A 21,392-nucleotide genomic window follows, 5' to 3' on the forward strand; every position below is an offset into this window, starting at 1 on the left:
AAGATCAACAGACCGCATCTGTGGACATAAGTTATTTGAATCAACTTGATCCTTTCTCAAAGATTCTAATTTGGTGAGTGAAACTATCAGCTCTCTAAAAGAACTTAAAAGAACACTTTTTCATAAGTAAGCAGATCATTTGATGTGTGTAGTGTAACCATAATAACCAGTGTAGCACTGTTTAAGAAATGTTTGGCTTAGGCCTTTCTCTTGAGTCTGTAGGAACCTTTTAAATGATTTAGTTAATTCTCCTGAGACTGTAGGAGCTATAGAAAAAGTGTTTATAGCTTGGTCCAGTCCTCTTGAGTCTATAAGAATCATTCAAGAAAGAGGTTTAGTCCGTTCTCGTGAGACTGTAGGAGCCATAGATGTGTAATTATAGGCTTAATCCTGTTCTCTGGAGTCTGTAGGAATTGTTTAAGAAACAATTTAGTCCGTTCATCAAGAGACTGTAGTAGCAGAGGCTTGGTCCTTTCTCTTTATGTCTGTAGGAATTGTTTAAGAAACAATTTAGTCCGTTCATAAAGAGATTGTAGAAGCAGAGGCTTGGTCCGTTCTCTTTTTGTCTGTAGGAATTGTGTGAAAGAAACAATTTAGACCAGTAATCAAGAGACTGTAGAAGCAAGGGCTTGGTACTTTCTGTTTGTATCTGTAGGAATTGTTTAAGAAACAATTTAGTCCGTTCATAAAGAGATTGTAGAAGCAGAGGCTTGGTCCGTTCTCTTTTTGTCTGTAGGAATTGTGTGAAAGAAACAATTTAGACCAGTAATCAAGAGATTGTAGAAGCATAAGCTTGTTCCTTTCTCTTTTTGTTTGTAGGAATTGTGTAAAAAAAAAAAAAAAAACAAACAATTTAGTCCATTTCTCCAGAGACTGTAGGAGTCATAGATAGAATTGGGACTGATGTTGCTGCAAGAATTGGGAATTCTTGACTGGGTGCTAATTCAGTAGCCACTAATGTAGATTTAAATTAATGTTCAAACCGAATTAGAAGATGATGGCATAAAACCATGAAACTATAAGTTTGTTTGCCTTCCATAAAAATACAGAAAAAAAAAATATATATATATATATAATGTAAATTGTCTAAGGGACAAATTTGAAAAAGGCATTCAGCCTTCTGAGCTAGAACTCAATTCAGACATTAAACAAGGAAAATTAGCCTGAATGTAAATGTTTAGTTTTAAATGGAAGATTGAAAACTAAGCTGAGCTTTTAAACTAATGATTTGTCTCTGTAACTGAAAATGGTCAGTCTAACAGACTGCTGTGAATTTAAATCTGAATAAGTACCTTTAACAGTTCTAACACCTTTTGTTCTGTTTTCACACCTCTGAGGGCACTTTTCCTGTATTCGCCATGGCTGAGTCTGCACAAAACAAAGGCAATAGTCATGCATTGAGGCCAACAAAAGAAAGACATGGAACAGAACCTCCAAATGATACCATTGATCAGATGTTGGAGAATCTGAATGCATATCTGGACAAAAGGCTGGGACTGAGGAAGTGCCATGATGACATCTGCCAGAAGTACAGCATCAAGTACTCAGAGAGTGGACTATGGGCTTTGCCGGACATTAAAAGGGCTTATGGAAAGATGCAGCGCTTAAGGACATACACCAACAGAGATGGCTTGTCTGTAATTTTGCTCAAACAAATTCGACAGCATCTACAGAGATGTGAAACTGACAAATTACAACATGAGAAAAAAGCAGAGAAAGCAAAGGTTCGAGCACTGGCTGAACAATTACAGACTGTAAAGAAGGACAAAGAAAGACTGTTACATCAGAATGACAAGTTGTTAACTTTGCTCTCCAAACGACTGGAATCAAAAGCTTCAAGCAGCTCTGATAACAGTGATGCAGATATCAACACACATACTGAAATTACAAAGGACAAACTGAAGGTTAGACTTGCTCCTGTAATTATTAAGAACAGAAGAACTGAAACTGAAAATGAAGAGGAGTATGAGGAAGATGGTGATCGACGAACTCGCACAGTAAAAAAGGTAATAAAGAAATATGTTCCATACAGAACATACCAGCCAGCTACTCCAGAGCAAGTTGACAAATGGTCAAAAGAATTGCCAGATGTGTACAAGCAACCACGGAAAGTATGGCAATTTCTTCAACGCTTGCAGAAAATCTACAATTTACATCCACTGGACAGTGTGATGATTGTTAATGTGAACTTAAGAGACAATGACCAACAACGACTTACAGAAAGTGTTGAAAGAAGGATTGGTGAATCTCAAGAAAACATTGAAGCTGGATGGGAAGCGGTTCAAACCTTCTTATTTGAACTGAAACCTGCAGAGGTTAATTGGGCTAAAATTACCTCTTGTGTGCAGAAGACAGGAGAAAGTGTTGCAGAATTTGAAGAACGCTTCAGACAAACTTGGATGGAACATGCTGGTTTGAACAACAACATTGAAGAACTCTGTGAAGACACTAGCATCCCTTTTAAAACCATATTTGTGAATGGACTGAAACCTGAGGTTTCTAAAACTCTTAAAATCAGGTATGATGACTGGGACAGCACTGGAACAACATTTATGCAGATTGTAGAATGGTCAGCAAAGATTGAAAGAACACAGGAAGTCGATCTCAGAGTTTTACAATCCAAAACCTTGTCATACAACAACAGGACAATGGGATACGAAAAAAGTGAATATCAGAGACACTCAAGAGAGAAAAATCAGGAAAGATTTAGACATTGCAACGAGGAAGGACACTGGATTCGTGATTGTAAGCTGAGTTTGAGACAAAGTGATGACGACCACCTGTTGAAGAGGTTTCAGCAGTTGACAGCCAAACAAAAACAGACTCTGCTAAATGCTGTGGAGCCACAGGGAAACTGAAGAACCTCTCTCTGCAGCACCAGCTAGTGACATCTTATCCAAAAGCTGATGGACTCCATGAAACCTCAACAACTGAAGCCACAGAGGATGTCCTAGTAGACAGTGCTGCTAAACAAGCCGTAAAGGAGAGAGGTAAACATTCAGCGGCACTAAGACAACTTCAGCAAAACTCACAAACTGTTCTACATAGTAAACAGATTCAAATTGAATTGGCCAGGAAACAATCATCATTGTTAATGGAAGATGTAAAAAAACATGATGACAACCGATGCCTTAAGGAAAACCACAAGGAAAATGGACTATGCCCTTTTGAACATGTCACAGGCCGGCCCATGTCCACTGAAAATCTAACATCTGACAGCCTTGTCCAAACTGATGAAAGACTCAGTCTGGCAGTACACAATGCCAAGAATCAAGTTTTGGCACCTCCAAAAGGGAGCCATGGTTTAGTGCCCAACAAATGGGTAAAGATTAAAAAAACTGATGTGTCGCAACAAGAATACAGATGGGAAAGACCAATTGAGGATCTTTTAGTAACTGACACAGCAGTTAAGGCACAGGGAAACAATGAGTGGATTGATTTGAATTTGCCTAGAGATGAGGGATAGATGGCAGTAGTGTTTTTCAGAGTCCAAATATGGTGGGACTAGAGTTTTTAGGCTCTAGCTTGTCGCCTGAGGACGAAGACATGAACATTTCACCACTGATAAACACTGTAGTGTCCTGCCAACATTAAATAGGGACAGTTATATTGGTAATTAGGCATATTTTGTTTAAACTATTTCTTTGGAAAGATTTGTTTCCCTTTTCTCTGGTGTGATTGTAGGTGTCCCAGCGTTTCAGAGGATGAGCAAAGATATCCAACGCTTGGACCAAACTGCACTGGCCACCTAGATAAACATGCCTTAACATCCACAGAACACAACAACATTCGTCATTTCCACAAGATCGCAACATTAAAATAAAAAAAAAGAACTTAGGCATTAAAGATAATGCAAACCTCACCATGAACTCTTATTCTGTCATCTTAAGTAAGGGAGCCTGTATGCAGCATTCTGTATTCATGATTACTGAAAAGTATTGCAAGAAGAAACCTGTATACAGCATGTGTACATGACTACTAAAATTATAACTGTTTTGTATGTTCTTTCTATTATGTGTGATCAAAAATGATCAAAGGGGGGATTGATCATTTAGCATTCATACGATGTTAGTACTATGAACTTATTTAACTTTGAGTCCACTGAGAAGGAATATTTCTTACTATAAAGCTGCAAACACATAATGTGTAGTAGTAAAGTAACTACATGCATGACTTCTATTTAAATCACTGCAGCTTATTGTCAGCTATAGTACACATGCATGTGCTGAAATACTCAACACAGAGATCACCACTGTATCAGCGGACCCACATTTACTGCCTTCCATCTAACATATACCTAAGCCTACCTGTCTCCACATCCTAATTCCTAAACCTATCCATCTCCCAAAGCTCCACCCTTAAACCTACCAAACTCCACTCCCTAGATGTGGATCCAACTACATCCTCTGGATATTGTGTTCTGCAGTGAGGGGCTACTGTTTAGTTTTCTTCAGTGTTAGATATTTCTCTGTGAAAGTACAGTATTGTTCAAAATAATAGCAGTACAATGTGACTAACCAGAATAATCAAGGTTTTTAGTATATTTTTTATTGCTACGTGGCAAACAAGTTACCAGTAGGTTCAGTAGATTGTCAGAAAACAAACAAGACCCAGCATTCATGATATGCACGCTCTTAAGGCTGTGCAATTGGGCAATTAGTTGAAAGGGGTGTGTTCAAAAAAATAGCAGTGTCTACCTTTGACTGTACAAACTCAAAACTATTTTGTACAAACATTTTTTTTTTTCTGGGATTTAGCAATCCTGTGAATCACTAAACTAATATTTAGTTGTATGACCACAGTTTTTTAAAACTGCTTGACATCTGTGTGGCATGGAGTCAACCAACTTGTGGCACCTCTCAGCTGTTATTCCACTCCATGATTCTTTAACAACATTCCACAATTCATTCACATTTCTTGGTTTTGCTTCAGAAACAGCATTTTTGATATCACCCCACAAGTTCTCAATTGGATTAAGGTCTGGAGATTGGGCTGGCCACTCCATAACATTAATTTTGTTGGTTTGGAACCAAGACTTTGTCCGTTTACTAGTGTGTTTTGGGTCATTGTCTTGTTGAAACAACCATTTCAAGGGCATGTCCTCTTCAGCATAGGGCAACATGACCTCTTCAAGTATTTTAACATATGCAAACTGATCCATGATCCCTGGTATGCGATAAATAGGCCCAACACCATAGTAGGAGAAACATGCCCATATCATGATGCTTGCACCTCCATGCTTCACTGTCTTCACTGTGTACTGTGGCTTGAATTCAGAGTTTGGGGGTCGTCTCACAAACTGCCTGTGGCCCTTGGACCCAAAAAGAACAATTTTACTCTCATCAGTCCACAAAATGTTCCTCCATTTCTCTTTAGGCCAGTTGATGTGTTCTTTGGCAAATTGTAACCTCTTCTGCACATGCCTTTTTTTTAACAGAGGGACTTTGCGGGGGATTCTTGAAAATAGATTAGCTTCACACAGACGTCTTCTAACTGTCACAGTACTTACAGGTAACTCCAGACTGTCTTTGATCATCCTGGAGGTGATCATTGGCTGAGCCTTTGCCATTCTGGTTATTCTTCTATCCATTTTGATGGTTGTCTTCCGTTTTCTTCCACGTCTCTCTGGTTTTGCTCTCCATTTTAAGGCATTGGAGATCATTTTAGCTGAACAGCCTATCATTTTTTGCACCTCTTTATAGGTTTTCCCCTCTCTAATCAACTTTTTAATCAAAGTACGCTGTTCTTCTGAACAATGTCTTGAACGATCCATTTTCCTCAGCTTTCAAATGCATGTTCAACAAGTGTTGGCTTCATCCTTAAATAGGGGCCACCTGATAAACACCTGTTTCTTCACAAAATTGATGACCTCAGTGATTGAATGCCACACTGCTATTTTTTTTAACACACCCCTTTCAACTAATTCAACTAATTGCCCAATTGCACAGCCTTAAGAGCGTGCATATCATGAATGCTGGGTCTCATTTGTTTTCTGAGAATCTACTGAACCTACTGGTAACTTGTTTGCCACGTAGCAATAAAAAAATATATACGAAAAACCTTGATTATTCTGCTTAGTCACATTGTACTGCTATTATTTTGAACAATACTGTACATGTGCTGTTATAAAGCAGTGCTATCAGTGCTGTGCAGAAAACTACTTCTACGGCAATTGGGTGAAAGGGACAAATTTAGCCGTCTAGCCCCATAGACTCCCATTCAATTGCACTCATGGCGATCGCCCCCAGTGAAACTCTGGTGGAACTGCAACCAAAATTCGGCACAATAGGACTTAATAGGGAGTGGGAAGACTCTCCATAGACGGGCTCTGCTTAAACCATGGATTTACTGTCACCTACTGGCGGTTTTGTCATCATTATTTATCCATGAAAGGCCTAAACCAGACAAGGTGCCAGCACTAACCTACCAGCACAAAAACACATTTAGCAAAATATTTACCAAAATTCATCAATTTCATTTAATAAGGCAAAATTTTCAATAAAACATTTTTTCAAATTATGATTTTGTCATTTGTAATCAATATGTGAAATTAGCTACAGGACCAACCCCTCGCCCTAGACTCTATCCAGACTCTATTCCCCCCAAAACAGTTTTACAATTCGACCACTGTATAAATACATTTGAATATATAATATGAATATACATATAAATATAAAATAAATTAAAGTGAAGATCAATAGCTTAATAATTTATTTTTTAAGTAACGTTTCCTGTCGGCGATTACATTTCCTGGGAGTTGTTTGCTGTTTATTTTATTTTTATTGCTTAGCTTAGCTCTCACTATATATTATATTAGTTTATGTCATATTTTTTAAACATTATATATTTATTAGCCTACTTATTTATGAAACTGTGTGAAAATACAGATTAATACACCATCTTGGTTGCACTACACATGAACCCACTGAGCATCTCATACGCTCGTATATGGTCCTTCGAGCCGGAAGTGCATCAAGATGGACCCTGAACCTCCCAATGCAACTGAGCCCGTCGTCCAGCCCCGTCCTCCAAGAGAGAGACACCTTCCTGCCCATCTTGCTGAATATGACGTCCAGCTCCCACCTAACGTACAGCCGAAGCCACCTCTTGCTGATTCAACTTTGCAGAGACCATCTAGACCATCAAGACATGCATCTAGATCCATTTCTTCTGGTACAATGTCCAGTACTTCATCAAGATCTCATCGCAGTGCACAACACAGATGTCCCAGACATGGACTCTCCGATCTTCAAGCTGCCCTGTTGGAGGAAAGGCTAAAGACTCTGGACTTGGAAGAACTTCAACAGCAGATCGAAGAGGACGCTATTCTAGATAAGGAGTGTGAGAGACTAGATGCTCAGGCTAGAGAAGCACAGTATAGACAGGAACAAGCCACTAAGGCTAGATAGTTCCTAGCTAAGCAGGTAGAAAGCCACTGACGTCTCAAAAAGGTCAAAAATGAGCTTGAGGTTGCTAAATATGTTTGTGTACTTCTTAAACAGGAATCTCAGTCCAGCTTAGCCGTTGATCCTCTGTCTGAGGTAAGCACTAGACCACACATAGCTGCTGCTACCACAGATGTTAAATCATCTGCCCAAGTAATGCCTAGTCATTCTACCCATTGCCATGTTAACTTCGTACCTTTGTCATCAGTAATGCCTTCCCCCATATTACCTGCCGAACACATTACTGTTTCAGTTGCTGAATCCCCATTCAGTTCTGTAACCTCAGCTGCCAAGGTAACCCTGCCCAACACAGTTACAAGGTCATCGGCTTCACTAGTTACTGCACCGCCCACCTTAAAGACAAGGCCAGATTATGCAGCTCCTTTACCCCCTGTCAGTGTCCTGCCTACAGTTTCATCTACAGTACCTATAACATTAGGGGCTCCCTTACAGGCTCAGTCCTACCATTTCACGAATCCTAGCTCTCACTGGACAACAGTACCCTATCCTGCTCCCCCATCTGACGCCGCTCATAATCGGGCAGTGATGTACCCCTGCCCAGCCCAACCACCTGGTTTGGAAATGTTAGCTGCCTCAGCTTATGGGATCCCAAAGCCAGCAATTCCATACTTCGATACTGGTCGAGAAAGTGACTTTGCATTATTGAAGATGGCCTTAGACAATGTAATGAATAACCAGCCTCAGTTGAGTGAACATTACAAATATCAGGTCCTTTTAAGTCACTTAAAACTTCCCAATGCTCTCCAGTTGGCCAAAGCCTATATGTATGACCCCAGACCATACACAACTGCACTGCAAGCGCTGAAGGATAAATACGGCCAACCAGATCAACTGGTTCAGTCTGAATTATGTGTCATACTGAATGCACCAGCAGTCTAGTTCGGTGATGCAGAAGCTTTTGGATACGAGCTGCGCTGTGGCTCTCATGTTGATCGATTGTTAAGCAAGATGCCACCGTCATATCGCGATGGGTTTGTTGAGCACTGTTTCAGCCAAGATATTTTGCAAACTGGCACAGACCGCACTTATACTTTACCCGACCTGTCTGCATGGATGCAGATGAAGTCACAAGCAAAGTGCATTTCCAATAAAGCAGCTACTATGTATCAGATTGATATGGCGAGACCCGTCAAGAAAGATCTGCAAAGGTCAGTACCTTTTCGTTCAAAGGATCGATCCACATCCATCTTGTACTCAGCTGATGCCAGATCAGCCTTGCCGGAACCAACGAAATCTCAGACTTCCTCTAAGATTTAGCCCTTCTGCCCATACTGTAATACAAAGGACCACTTCCTTAACATGTGTCCCAAGTTCAAGATAATGACTACAGATCAAATAGTACAGTGGATAACCAATGAGAAGCGCTGTTGGAAATGTGGGCGAACCCATAAGGAGTTACATCTGACCATCTTGCATGATGCAGCTTTACAGATCCAAAAAAGTGTGCTGCTGGTCAACATTCCTACCCCTCAGGTCTATGTAGTCCGGCCCAACAGATCTCAAAAGGTAATGCTCAAGATAGTCAAAGTCTTACTGCACAACCATAGGAAAGTAATGGAGGCATATGCAGTGTTGGACGATGGTTCAGAGCGCAGCATTGTTTTGTCACAGGCTGTAGTTCAGTTGAACCTCCCCACTGAACCTGAAACACTAACACTACGCACAATCCATCACGATGTAGTTAATTTGCACGGAGCCACTGTTTCCCTCCATGTGTCACCCTTGCACAGACCAGGCAAGAAATACCTGATTCCTCATGCATTCACTGCAGATAACCTTAGACTCTCTGAACATTCCTACCCTGTGTCTGCTCTCCAGCACAAGTATGAGCACCTTAGGTCCTTGCAATTGCCCTGGATTGACCGCGCCCAACCTTTATTGCTTATTGGGTCTGACATGCCTCACCTGCTTACTCCTGTCCAGCCAGTGTGTATGGGACCTGCAAATGGACCAATTGCCATCTGTACTAGACTTGGTTGGACCCTCCAAGGTCCCACAGGGCTTAGTCATCCTATTCTTTCCACCTCACAGTGTCTTCACATAACCACAACCACGTCGAATACTGAGTTATTCAAGAATGTGGAACGCCTCTGGCAAACTGATACTCTGCCCTTTGTAAATGAGAAGACAGCCACTCGCTCCAAGCAAGACCAGTATGCCCTCTCTCTTCTCCAGACACATACTACCACTACGCCACTCCCTTGCTCAGACGGCCCAATGCTGAACTTCTTAGAGCCCCTAAAGAAGCAGTGATGGCAAACCTTCGAAGCATTGAGCGTAAACTTGCTAAAGACCTTAGGCGAGCTGAGTCTTACTGTTCTGAAATGAAGAAACTGCAAGAAGCTGGCTATGTAGCAGAGATATCAACACAAGAAGCTGAGCAATCCCCTGAGTCGTGGTACATCCCACACCACATGGTGACACATAACAACAAGGACAGAATAGTTTTCAACTGCTCTTATTCATACCAAAGCCACGCTTTAAATGACATCCTCCTACCTGGGCCCATTCTTGGCCCGTCGTTACTTGGTGTCTTGCTGAGGTTCCGTGAACATCCTGTAGCAATCAGTGGAGATGTAAAAGGTATGTTCCACCAGGTTCGCCTCTTGCCAAGTGATAAGCCTATTGTACGCTTTCTGTGGAGAAACATGCAGAGAACAGAACAGCCTAAAATCTATGAATGGCAAGTTTTACCATTCGGCACAACGTGCAGCCCATGCTGTGCCATATATGCACTCCAGGAAATTGCCCAGAACCATCCGCAAGTGGATCCAACTCTGGTGAAAATGGTCAAAAGTTACTTTTATGTAGACAACTGTCTTCATAGCGTTCGTACTGCTGCAGAAGCTAGAGCATTAGTAGACAACTTACGGAAACTTTTGCTCACCAGTGGATTTGATCTTCGTCAATGGGCCAGCAACCGACCTGAGGTTATTCAGCATCTCCCCTCTGAAGCAAGATCACAGAATAGTGAACTCTGGCTATCACAGAAGAGTACTGACCTCCTGGAAGGTACACTTGGGCTACTGTGGAACTGCCTCACAGACTCGTTCAGCTACAAACCCAGCCAATCCGGATGCCTTGAACCCACTCTACGGAATGTCTACAGCGTTTTAGCATCACAGTATGACCCCCTGGGTTATCTAATTCCATTTACAACACGAGCCAAAGTGCTGGTCCAACGTGCAGTCCATATCTGACAGCCTGTTAACTAGATGGCAAGATTAGCAGCAAGAGCTCCACCATTCAGATCAGGTTGCAATCCCAAGGTGTTACACTCCATATCAAGGACAAGTGGAAATCCTCAGTCGGGATTTACATATATTCTGCAATGCATCTGAGAGGGCCTACGGCTCAGTGGCCTACATGCGCACAGAAAACAATGAAGGACATGTCCATGTCTCATTTGTGTTAGCTCGTTCACGAGTGGCACCTCGGAAACAGATGACGATCCCTCGTCTGGAACTGAGTGCGGCACTTACCGGAGCGCAGGTGGCTAATGTCCTTCAAAAAGAACTAACCGTCAACATCAATCGTATCATTCTCTGGTCAAGCCACAGTCCTCCAATGGCTTAAATGCGACTCATGCAGATACAAAGTCTTCGTGGGAACACAGGTGGCTGAAATTCAACCACTCACTAATATTGATTCCTGGAGGTACGTTGATTCAGCTAACAACCCTGCTGATGTCATAACACGAGGCCAAACATTAACCCTCTGGAGTCTAAGGGTATTTTTGGGGCCTGGAGAAGTTTTGTCATGCCCTGACATTTGTGCTTTTTTCAGTTTTTTAGAAATATCTAAATGGGTAAAGTCTAATCTCACTGTTATTAGCACAAACTGGGCTATAATTATATGTGAAATGCATGTATGTACATGGTTGTGTTTTTGAGAAAAAAAAAATTATGCGTGGTTAGTGAAAACTAAACATGTTAAAACACTTGAAAAAGGCCATAAAACACATAAAGAACAATGGTTCCCGGGATTTTTGAGAACTGGAGCTGGTAGCCTAGAATTTTTCTTTCTGAATTATGTGAAAATCATCTTGTTTTCTCACTCACAGAAAACAATATATTGATTTAAATTTTCTAACACACTTTTTGTTGGTAAAAGTCATATGCGAGTAGGCGTCAACTACCATGAATATCATTGTGATTTACACCTGAGAAGACAAAGGCCTGCATAATGAGCTGCATAATGAGCCATTCAGTCAGGTGTGCAACTGTGAGTGAGGAGTTACAAGAAAGAATGTGAGAACAAAATAAATCTATATAATTTTATGTTTGCAGTTTATTAAGAATATACACTAACAAGACATCCAAAACGACGCTTTTACCGCCACACCTACCGCCACGGCGGCGGTGTAAAGTGCATTTGCAGCCTTTGACCGCTGAGTGGCGCTTTAACCACAAGTTATCAAACAAGCGCGTCAAAGCACATTTTCGCAAATAGACGTCAGTTTTGCCTCGCTGATGTGTTACATTTGACTGCTTCAGTCACGGAAAATGAAATAAAAACACTATAGTTTAAATATTTAATATATTTAATATTTAATACTCACAGAAGAAAGTTTGGTATTTATGATTGCATTTCTTAGAAAGAGAAAGAGAAAGAGTCTGTGCTTATATTTTCTAAGCTACATGGTATTAAACCATATTTTAGATTGGACACATTTAAAAGGTGTGCAGTATTATTTATATTATAATAATTATGCATTATATTATTTGAAATAAATTGTGGTTTACTTTGCATCCAAGCATTAAAAGTGGTAGCCTATTTTAGGGGGGTAGGCTAGATGGAATAATATGCAAAATGTCAATATTTTAATATATTATGCCTATATTTTAATTTATATTTTAAATATAAATATATTTTTTCCTTTAATAAAACAACATGCATTTTTGTTATTCGTTACCTGCCCTTTATTTTGACATAACCTATTGGGAAAAAGACATTTGTCTGTAAACTGATTAAGAAATTGTTGCATGTTTAAATGTGAAGCAGTGTATAATTTCGTTCCCATTATTTAGGCCTAATTTGCCTAAAACAAGAAACGAATAAAATTAAACCGGCACGATTAAATCTTTGAAACTCTAAAGAATTAATAAAACGTCCTCACAATTAAACGCAAGTTCTCTCATTAATAAATATATATAATCAACAACATTCACACGATGTAAAAAAAAAAAAGCTTTCCCAGTTTTTTTTTTTTTTTTAGAAAAAAAATTGATTTAATATAGTTCTTTATCATTCATTTAGCAGTCAAATTTATAACTGCAACAAGATGATTCATTTAATACTAGCCCATCATGCATTTAACCATCCACTCAGCTTTAAGAGCTGTTCAGATTAAAAACTGGCAGCTCAGCAGTGAGTCAGTGTCATGGATGGAGGACATGTTAATATTTTTTCTAGTTTATATTTCCATCTCGTTATGCCGCTGGTTTAAATTTTTTTTATTTTCTTATAGAACTTATTTGTAAATAGAACAGTCACTGGCTGTGTCTACACCGGACGCCAGAGTTGTCATCTGTGTCCCACAGCCAAAAGTGTGTCTAAACTTGATGACATTACATTATAGTGTCAAATCATCTGAACGCAGTGTCAAAACATTTCATCATGAACAGAACGAGCATCAGTTCACTGATGGGGATCGTGTCCAGTGTATCCATCACTGTGTTCCATTGTATTTTGTTGGATCGTTCCACTCCAGACCGGTGTAGACCTGGCATGCGTTTTTTATAGTTTTTTTTTACAGCCCTGCTTGTTTTAACGTTTTTATTAAATATCTGTATAGACTGAATGGTCATATTATCGAATTATTTACTGCCATGCGACCTACAAAAGTAAAGCTTGGCGAGTCGATGAACGAGCATTGCTGCAGGTTGATTTTTGGCGGATGTTGGCTTCGTCAGGTTAAACATCTCTCTCACTCGCAGCAGAGTCTGTGAGCAGCAACAACTTCCCCTCCACGCTGATACCAGAAACACGCTCCACCTTCACCCAGTGAATAAAGTATTTCAGTATGTTTGAAATGTTATGTTCATAACAAAGCATATAAAATAATAATAATAATTTTAAAAAATAACAGGAGAGTTTCAAAGTGGCTTAAGCTATGTGTAAACTTTTCCCCTATATCACATGCCAAACTAATAACATTGTAAGGATTAGCTACATCTTTAATTGCTGCTTTCTGCTGTGAAAATTTTGTTTGTGATGAAAATAACACCTTTGTCAGTTATTTTATCTAAACAGATCGATTAACTTCTTCAAGATTTCAAAATCAGATAGCATGCTGATAATGTAGCACTGTAAGATTACATTTGTTTGAACGCATTATTGCGAAAGCGATTGAGTGTGAATCTGTTTAAATCATGCTTTAACCCGAAAATAATTAGTAAAAGAAACAGACTAACTCTTAACATCCCACCCGACTCTTGCAGTCAACCTTCTGATCAAGCTAAATATGTTGGCTGTTGGCATGAATTTTACTCGTGATAAGAAGCTCATAATCAAGTGTTTGTGCAAAAATTATTAATGTGCATTAATGACAGGGAGGCGCCATCTCATCACTTTAATTTTTCATGATAATGAATGTATAATTTTTAATTAACATAATATCGTGGTGTCTCACATAGGTAGGCTACATTAAAATATATACAGAAAGCTTGAAATGTTTTTAAACGAAAAGGAATAGTGTAATGTGTGAAAGTTGCATTTCTCTCGTCGGAGACATCCAGCACTGTGAATATAACCAAAACAACAGTGCTATATAAAACGGTTCAGCAAGTGAAAGCCTCATAAGACACTTGTCCATATGAAAGAGCAATTCACACCTTTATCTCGACCCCACAAGCCATGAATAACTATCCAAAACCCAACCCCCTCCAGCTGAACAGAATTCGGCCTGTGTTTTGGCTCTGAGGAACGGTGTGTTACTGGGCTGAAACATGCCTGCACTACACTTCATAATTTTCTCGCAGCCCATATTATTATTTTCACAAGACCATAATGATAATAACAAATCATCAATTAATAATTAATCATTATTTTACCAAAATCATTGTTATTTGTGATCGTGGATGTTTGTGGGAGGCTTTAAGACCAAGCCGAGTCCTCTGTTCCCGCCTCACAGCACGCGGGTCTCCGAGGCTTCACTGTCTGCAGACTGCAGTTTGACTTTACTGAATCAGATTGAGGCGAACTTATTGATCATGAGCCCAACATTTAGCAAGACAGGAAAATTCTAACGGAAGGAAGACGTATATCATTGAGCTAATGCTGTGTTACGTCTTATGCGTCTAGGGGTTTAACAGTAACGTAACAATATTAGTGTTTGGGAAGAGCATTTACCCAAGCCCCTGCATAGCAACAACAAGGTGGCTTGTAAAAAATGGTTTATTAACAGCTCAGTGAATGCTGGGAGTTAACAATTCTCAAAGAAATAACATTAAGAGGGAAGCAAAACTTCAGGAGGGGGAATAATGCCAAAATAACAAACAAAAGGGTGTCTGTTCTGGAAATTAGATTCTTTCTAAACCTGTCAAATGAAAATAAAATCAACAACAAAGTTATACACTAACTCCCTATCTAATATGAACAGGAGAAAAATATGAACAGGACAAAAGAAAAAGGCACCCACCTCCCTACAGCTTCCAAAAAGGGTAACAATCAAACAACAGAGTTAAATCAACAGTACTTCAGATTAATGAAGTTTACTACACAGAACCCCAAAAGGCTACAACAAACTGCACGAGGCCAGGCTAGACAAAGGACATGCTCTGGAGAAAAGTTCTCATCTTCTGTAGTTCCTGCTCAGCTTTTATACTGCTTCTCCTTCGGTTGGTAAGTAGATGCAGCTGGAAAAGGCAATCAGCTACCTGCCCGAGTGGAAAGAGTGGGAGGAGCCAGAGAAGGAGGAGACACGGAGCAAGAGAAAAACAACAAAAGAACCATGCAACAATACAGACAACACAATTGAATACGTCACTGGACGTAACAGCTGTTAAAGAGAGAGAAGTCTAGGACTATTCTTAAACTTGGAGCTCATTATATTGAAGTACATATCCAAACACCAGAAACGTTATGCATTTTATGAATAATGAAATGTTATTAAAATTATGCATTTTATTTATTCACATGCTGTATGGTTGAAATAATATTTTAGTTCACAACTTTATGTTCCGTTGTTTAAAAAAATGCTTTATTGGCTAATGTTTCATAAACCTTCAGTTGTTATGCTCTAAAATCCATGCCATTATTAATTTCACAGTATTTTTACCACCTAAATGACTAATCTTTAATCCATGAACATGTTTTGTATGCTGGCATGAAACATGTGTAACCGGGGCAGGAATAGCTGATGTTTAATTCCCCTGGTGATTTTTCCCTTGAAGTTTTTGCTATGATGCAGTTATGCGTGCTGTCTCCATTAAGAGTTTGATCATATGCACGAGAGCGTGTGTACGTCAGAAAGGAACAGAGAGCGCGCTGATAAAGCAGCAGTTACAAGTGAGGAGAAAATAGTTGATTAGAAACTGCAAAACGGATATAATCCAGGTTAATTCTCAACTTGTGGACCTGTGGTGGTTTCAGTTGTGTGTCTGCATGAGTAGATGACAATTCAGTGTTTATATTAGTGTTTGTTGCTGCATATGAGAAATCTCCGGTGGGGGAGGGGATTCAGGCCTACTTCAACGGAGATTGAGCGTAAATTAATTTAAAATACACTCTGAAGACTGTTATAATGTATAATAATGCAGTGTAATACATGTATAGGAAGAACATGCAGTAATTGTTGTATATTATACTGTTAAGAGGGGAGAGCAAGATTGTGAGATTGCACGTGCCAGTTTCCACTTGATTGGTAATCCAAAGTCTCATGATATAACAGTGAGTGTTTTGCATTTTATTCTCCCAAAGTGTGTTTATGTATGTGGCATGAAAAGTATTGTACCCTGTATAAAGTGTATACTTTTATCTAAAGTCTGTTTACTGATTAATACGTTTAAAAGCAGTTAAAATGTGAACTGTGTGTAATGTGAGTGGTGCATTTATGTGGCAAGATGTGCAGATTTTTCATGTATGCTCATGCTGTTGTTGTTTTTTTTTTTGTCTGTTTATTCAGGTACATATAAGCCACTGCCGTTGTTTTATACACCTTTATTGGTTCTTTAACATTGATTGCACTATTTCAAGTCAAATTGGGACTTGTGATCTGGTGTTTTGATTAGAGATTATTACTGTAAAGGACTTATTTTTGTTATTTGCTTTTCTTCTTATGTTATTTCACATTCTGTGCCCGTTGAAGGCAACCGAGTCACATCATTTGTTTTGTTTTATTATTCTGTTTTATACAACTTTTCTTGTTTAATTGGATCGAAGTCCTGAGAAAAAAGCTATTTTTCCCTGAACCAAACATTTAATGCTGGGTCTTCTTTTGAGGCTCAGTCAAGAATAAAAGAATCCTTTTTTAGTAGATGTCTTGGCAATTGTCTCTTCCTTTAATATATTAGAAGGACGTCAAGCCGGCCACACATGTCACCATTGTTGTGTTTAACCTGTTAAATGTCACCCCGTCCCGTATACGGGACACCTACGTTGACTATACTATATTACAATCAAATTTAATCTAATCTTGACAAACTATATATCGTTGGAAAGGTCTAAGACTCCCAAATATATATTATACCAATATTTTTTGTTAAAAATTATGTAGGAAAAGTAATAGATCAATTTATGACAAGAGTGCACCCTCAGGAATCTACATTACAAAAGGAGCTTTGACCTTTGTTTAAAAAAAAGACTTCCTCGTTTCCTTTTTCTCTATCACATTTTAGAAATCATCAGAAGTTATATATCACTTGAAAACATAAAATCTCTAAATTCATCCTTCAAAACCCATTTTAAATCAGACATTGCATTACCATGTAAATGGCACATCAAAATCATGTTACAAAATGTTTTCAGTCATGAAATATAAAAATTTAGGTTTGTATCATGCACATTCAAGTCTATCTTCAAAAACGTGAGTTACAGTTATCAGGTTAATACGCCAAATGTTGATGTCTGTGAGTGTATAAATAATCTTAAACATGTTTTTAACAAAAAGTTAGCAAAAACAATATTTATTCACTGCTAAACATCAGTGTATGAACCACAACGGTGTTTCAAATTATTTATTTTTTTATCAGTTGGGTCATTTAAACCATTTTAGTGCAGTCAGTTGGTTGTTATTAAAACAGACTTGTTGATCTGCTTTATATATGCAGAAACGTTTTCTGAAAACAACTGCAACTGCAGAAAAAAGTATTGCAGCAAAAGTTGAGGATCTAGAGCACAACTGAAGAAAAACCCTGATGTCTATGATGGTGATCTCAAAATAACATTTTAATTAAGACATCAACATCTTAACCTCTGTGAATTCTCAATAAGAACTTCTGTAGATGCATGACAGAAATAAAATCATTCTGGTTAGTATTACTACAAGTGAAGCTGGTAATGCTGTTTGTGGAGTTGTTTATTCAGATCTTGAGAGATTTAAAGTCTTGTATCTTCAGTTCACCTAAGACTGTGGCTGAAGAAAGTTGTAGTTTGTGTTCTTATTTCTCTTTCTGTCTTGCTTGATCACAGCAGGTGTTTGAATGACTGAGAGAATGTTGCAGGAACATTTTACTAACCTTAAAATAACATTATACTAATATGGAAACTGGACCTTTTTATGTTCTTGGAATGTTACAAATCAACGTTCCTAAAATGTTGAATTTTTAAATCAAAATCAAGTTAAAAGAATGTTTGAGAATCATCATACCTTTTAAAAAGTTTATTTTAACGTTAAGAAAACTGGACTTTTTATGTTAGAAAGAATAAGAAAGTACCAGTTTTAATGCTATCCCACAATGCTTTGTGGTGTCTGTAAAATAATGCTTCTACAGTGTAGTTACAATAATATTACAGGACTGTCCATCAATTTCCCATCAAGCATTTGCATTTAAAATAAAAACCATGAATACACTGTATTGTTGTAAAATTACATCAATTGCTAACAGTGTGGTCAAAATTACTCAGGCCAATGGTATTTTTTAATGACATTATTTTATTAAATACAGACAGCATGTTACATGTCCCACCAGAGACAGTAATATATTGGATCACTGCTACACCACAATAAAGGACGCATATCACTCTGTTCCACGAGCAGCTTTGGGAAATTCTGATCACTGTCTGATTCATCTTATACCATCCTACAAGCAAAAACTTAAATCTGCTAAACCTGTAGTAAGGACTGTGAAGAGATGGACCAGCGAAACAGGGCAGGATTTACAATCTTGTTTTGACCTCACTGATTGGAGTGTTTTTGAAGCTACTACCACCGATCTGGACGAACTCACAGAGACCGTAACATCCTATATTAGTTTCTGTGAGGATGTTTGCATTCCTACCAGGACTTATTTAACATTCAACAACGATAAGCCATGGTTTACAGTAAAACTCAGACATCTTCGTCAGGCCAAAGAGGATGCCTACAGAAATGGGGACAGGGTCTTGTACAATCAGGCCAGGAACACACTGAACAAAGAGATCAGAGCGGCTAAAAAGACCTACGCTAAAAAGTTGGAAGACCAGATTTCTTCCAACGACTCAACTTCAGTTTGGAGAGGACTGAGGGCCATCACAAACTACAAGACACCATCCCCTTGCACTGAGGCTAATCAACGGCTTGCTAACGACCTGAATGAGTTTTATTGCAGATTTGAAACCCCCAACACCCATTCTGAACATCTCCCTGCACAACCATTAACACCTCCTGCAATCCCACCCTCCACACCTACTGCTCTTCAAATCTGTGAAGATGATGTGCGCCAGGTCTTCAAGAAGAACAAAAGAAGAAAAGCACCAGGCCCAGATGGTGTTACACCAGCCTGTCTGAAAATCTGTGCTGACCAGCTTGCCCCCATCTTTTCACAGATCTTCAACAGATCCCTGGAGTTGTGTGAAGTACCTTCCTGCTTCAAACGCTCCACCATCATCCCCATTCCAAAGAAACCCAAGATAACAGGACTTAACGACTACAGGCCTGTGGCTCTAACGTCTGTCGTCATGAAGTCGTTTGAAAAACTGGTTCTGGGTTATCTGAAGGACATCACTGGACCCTTACTGGACCCCCTGCAGTTTGCTTACCGAGCAAACAGGTCCGTGGATGATGCAATCAACATAGGATTGCACTTCATCCTGCAACATCTGGACAAAACAGGGACTTATGTGAGGATCCTGTTTGTAGACTTTAGTTCGGCTTTCACCATCATCCCAACAACCCTCCAGACCAAACTGACCCAGCTCTCTGCTCCTAGCTCTATCTGTCGGTGGATCACCAGCTTTCTGACAGATAGGCAACAGTTAGTGAGACTGGGGAAATTCACATCAAACAGCTGCTCCACCAACACTGGCGCCCCTCAGGGATGTGTTCTCTCCCCTCTGCTCTTCTCCCTGTACACCAACGACTGCACCTCTAAAGACCCCTCTGTCAAGCTCCTAAAGTTTGCAGATGACACTACAGTCATCGGCCTCATCCAGGACGGTGATGAGTCTGCTTACAGACAAGAGGTTGAGCAGCTGGCTGTCTGGTGCAGTCTTAACAACCTGGAGCTGAACACGCTCAAAACAGTGGAGATGATTGTGGACTTCAGGAGAAACCCCCCTGCACTTTCCCCACTCACCATCATGAACAGCACTGTGACTGCAGTGGAGTCATTCAGATTCCTGGGAACCACCATCTCTCAGGACCTGAAGTGGGACAATCACATTGACTCCATCGTTAAAAAGGCCCAGCAAAGGTTGTATTTCCTTCGCCAGCTGAGGAAGTTTAACTTGCCACAGGAGCTGCTGAAACAGTTCTACTCAGCCGTCATTGAGTCTGTACTGTGTACTTCTATAACTGTCTGGTTTGGTTCAGCAACAAAATATCAGGATATCAGAAGACTACAGAGAACTGTTCGGACTGCTGAAAGGATTATTGGTGCTCCCCTGCCCACCCTTCAAGAACTGTATACATCCAGAGTGAGGAAAAGGGCTCAGAAAATCACTCTGGATCCCTCACATCCAAGTCACCCCATTTTTAAACTTTTGCCATCTGGCCGGCGCCTCAGAGCCCGCAAACACCAGAACAGTAAGGCACAAGAACAGTTTATTCCCCGAGGCAATCTACATCATGAACAGTTAAATGTTCCCCACTTATGCTTATGCAAACAAAAGTGCAACATCCTTATATTTATTTGTTACCCCTCCATCCTAGTACATCCCTGCATCTTTTTCAATCCTATCCCATTATCATTTATAGCACAATTGTTTATACACTTATTTATTTTTTATTTTTTTTTATTTTTTTGTCTGTGTGTTGTCGTCTCTGTGTACTGGAAGCTTATGTCACTAAAACAAATTCCTTGTATGCGCAAACATACTTGGCAATAAAGCTCTTTCTGATTCTTCTGATTCTGATTATTATTATTATTTGAATAATTGTAGCTTACATAAATAGGTAAAGCAAAACAAATATTCGGATTGTCCCTTATTTTTTCCCTTGTTTTCCTAAAGAATAAGCACGTATTTTTTACAAGAATAAACATGATAACATATTATTAATTAATAAAAATAATTTAAGAAATTAAAACATTTTTTTTTTTAAACTTGAATTTAAATACTATTAAACTAACTTTAAATTCTCAAGGAGTTTATAGGCTAAGTAAAAAAAAAGTTCTAAATGAACTTGTGTTAACAATATAATTAGAACTAACAATATAATTTGATTTTTTAAAATGAACAATTCCTGTATAAAATGGGACAGCAACCTTTATATCAGTGGTTCTCAACCTTTTTTTCCAGCGGGCCGCACTATGGTCTAAGTGCAAGTCTACGCATATAATTTACATA

General features: G+C 39.1%; 1 protein-coding gene across 1 annotated transcript; it reads left to right on the forward strand.

Moving 5' to 3' along the window:
• The first annotated feature begins 1,217 nt into the window (after window positions 1–1,217).
• LOC113086941 (uncharacterized) lies at window positions 1,218–4,058 on the forward strand. Its single transcript, XM_026255533.1, has one exon. It carries the CDS (start codon window positions 1,359–1,361, stop codon window positions 2,856–2,858), a length of 1,500 nt encoding a protein of 499 aa, XP_026111318.1. The 5' UTR covers window positions 1,218–1,358; the 3' UTR covers window positions 2,859–4,058.
• Window positions 4,059–21,392: the final 17,334 nt, after the last annotated feature.

This window comes from Carassius auratus, unplaced genomic scaffold (genome assembly GCF_003368295.1).
Source record: "Carassius auratus strain Wakin unplaced genomic scaffold, ASM336829v1 scaf_tig00044258, whole genome shotgun sequence".
NCBI lineage: Eukaryota > Metazoa > Chordata > Actinopteri > Cypriniformes > Cyprinidae > Carassius > Carassius auratus.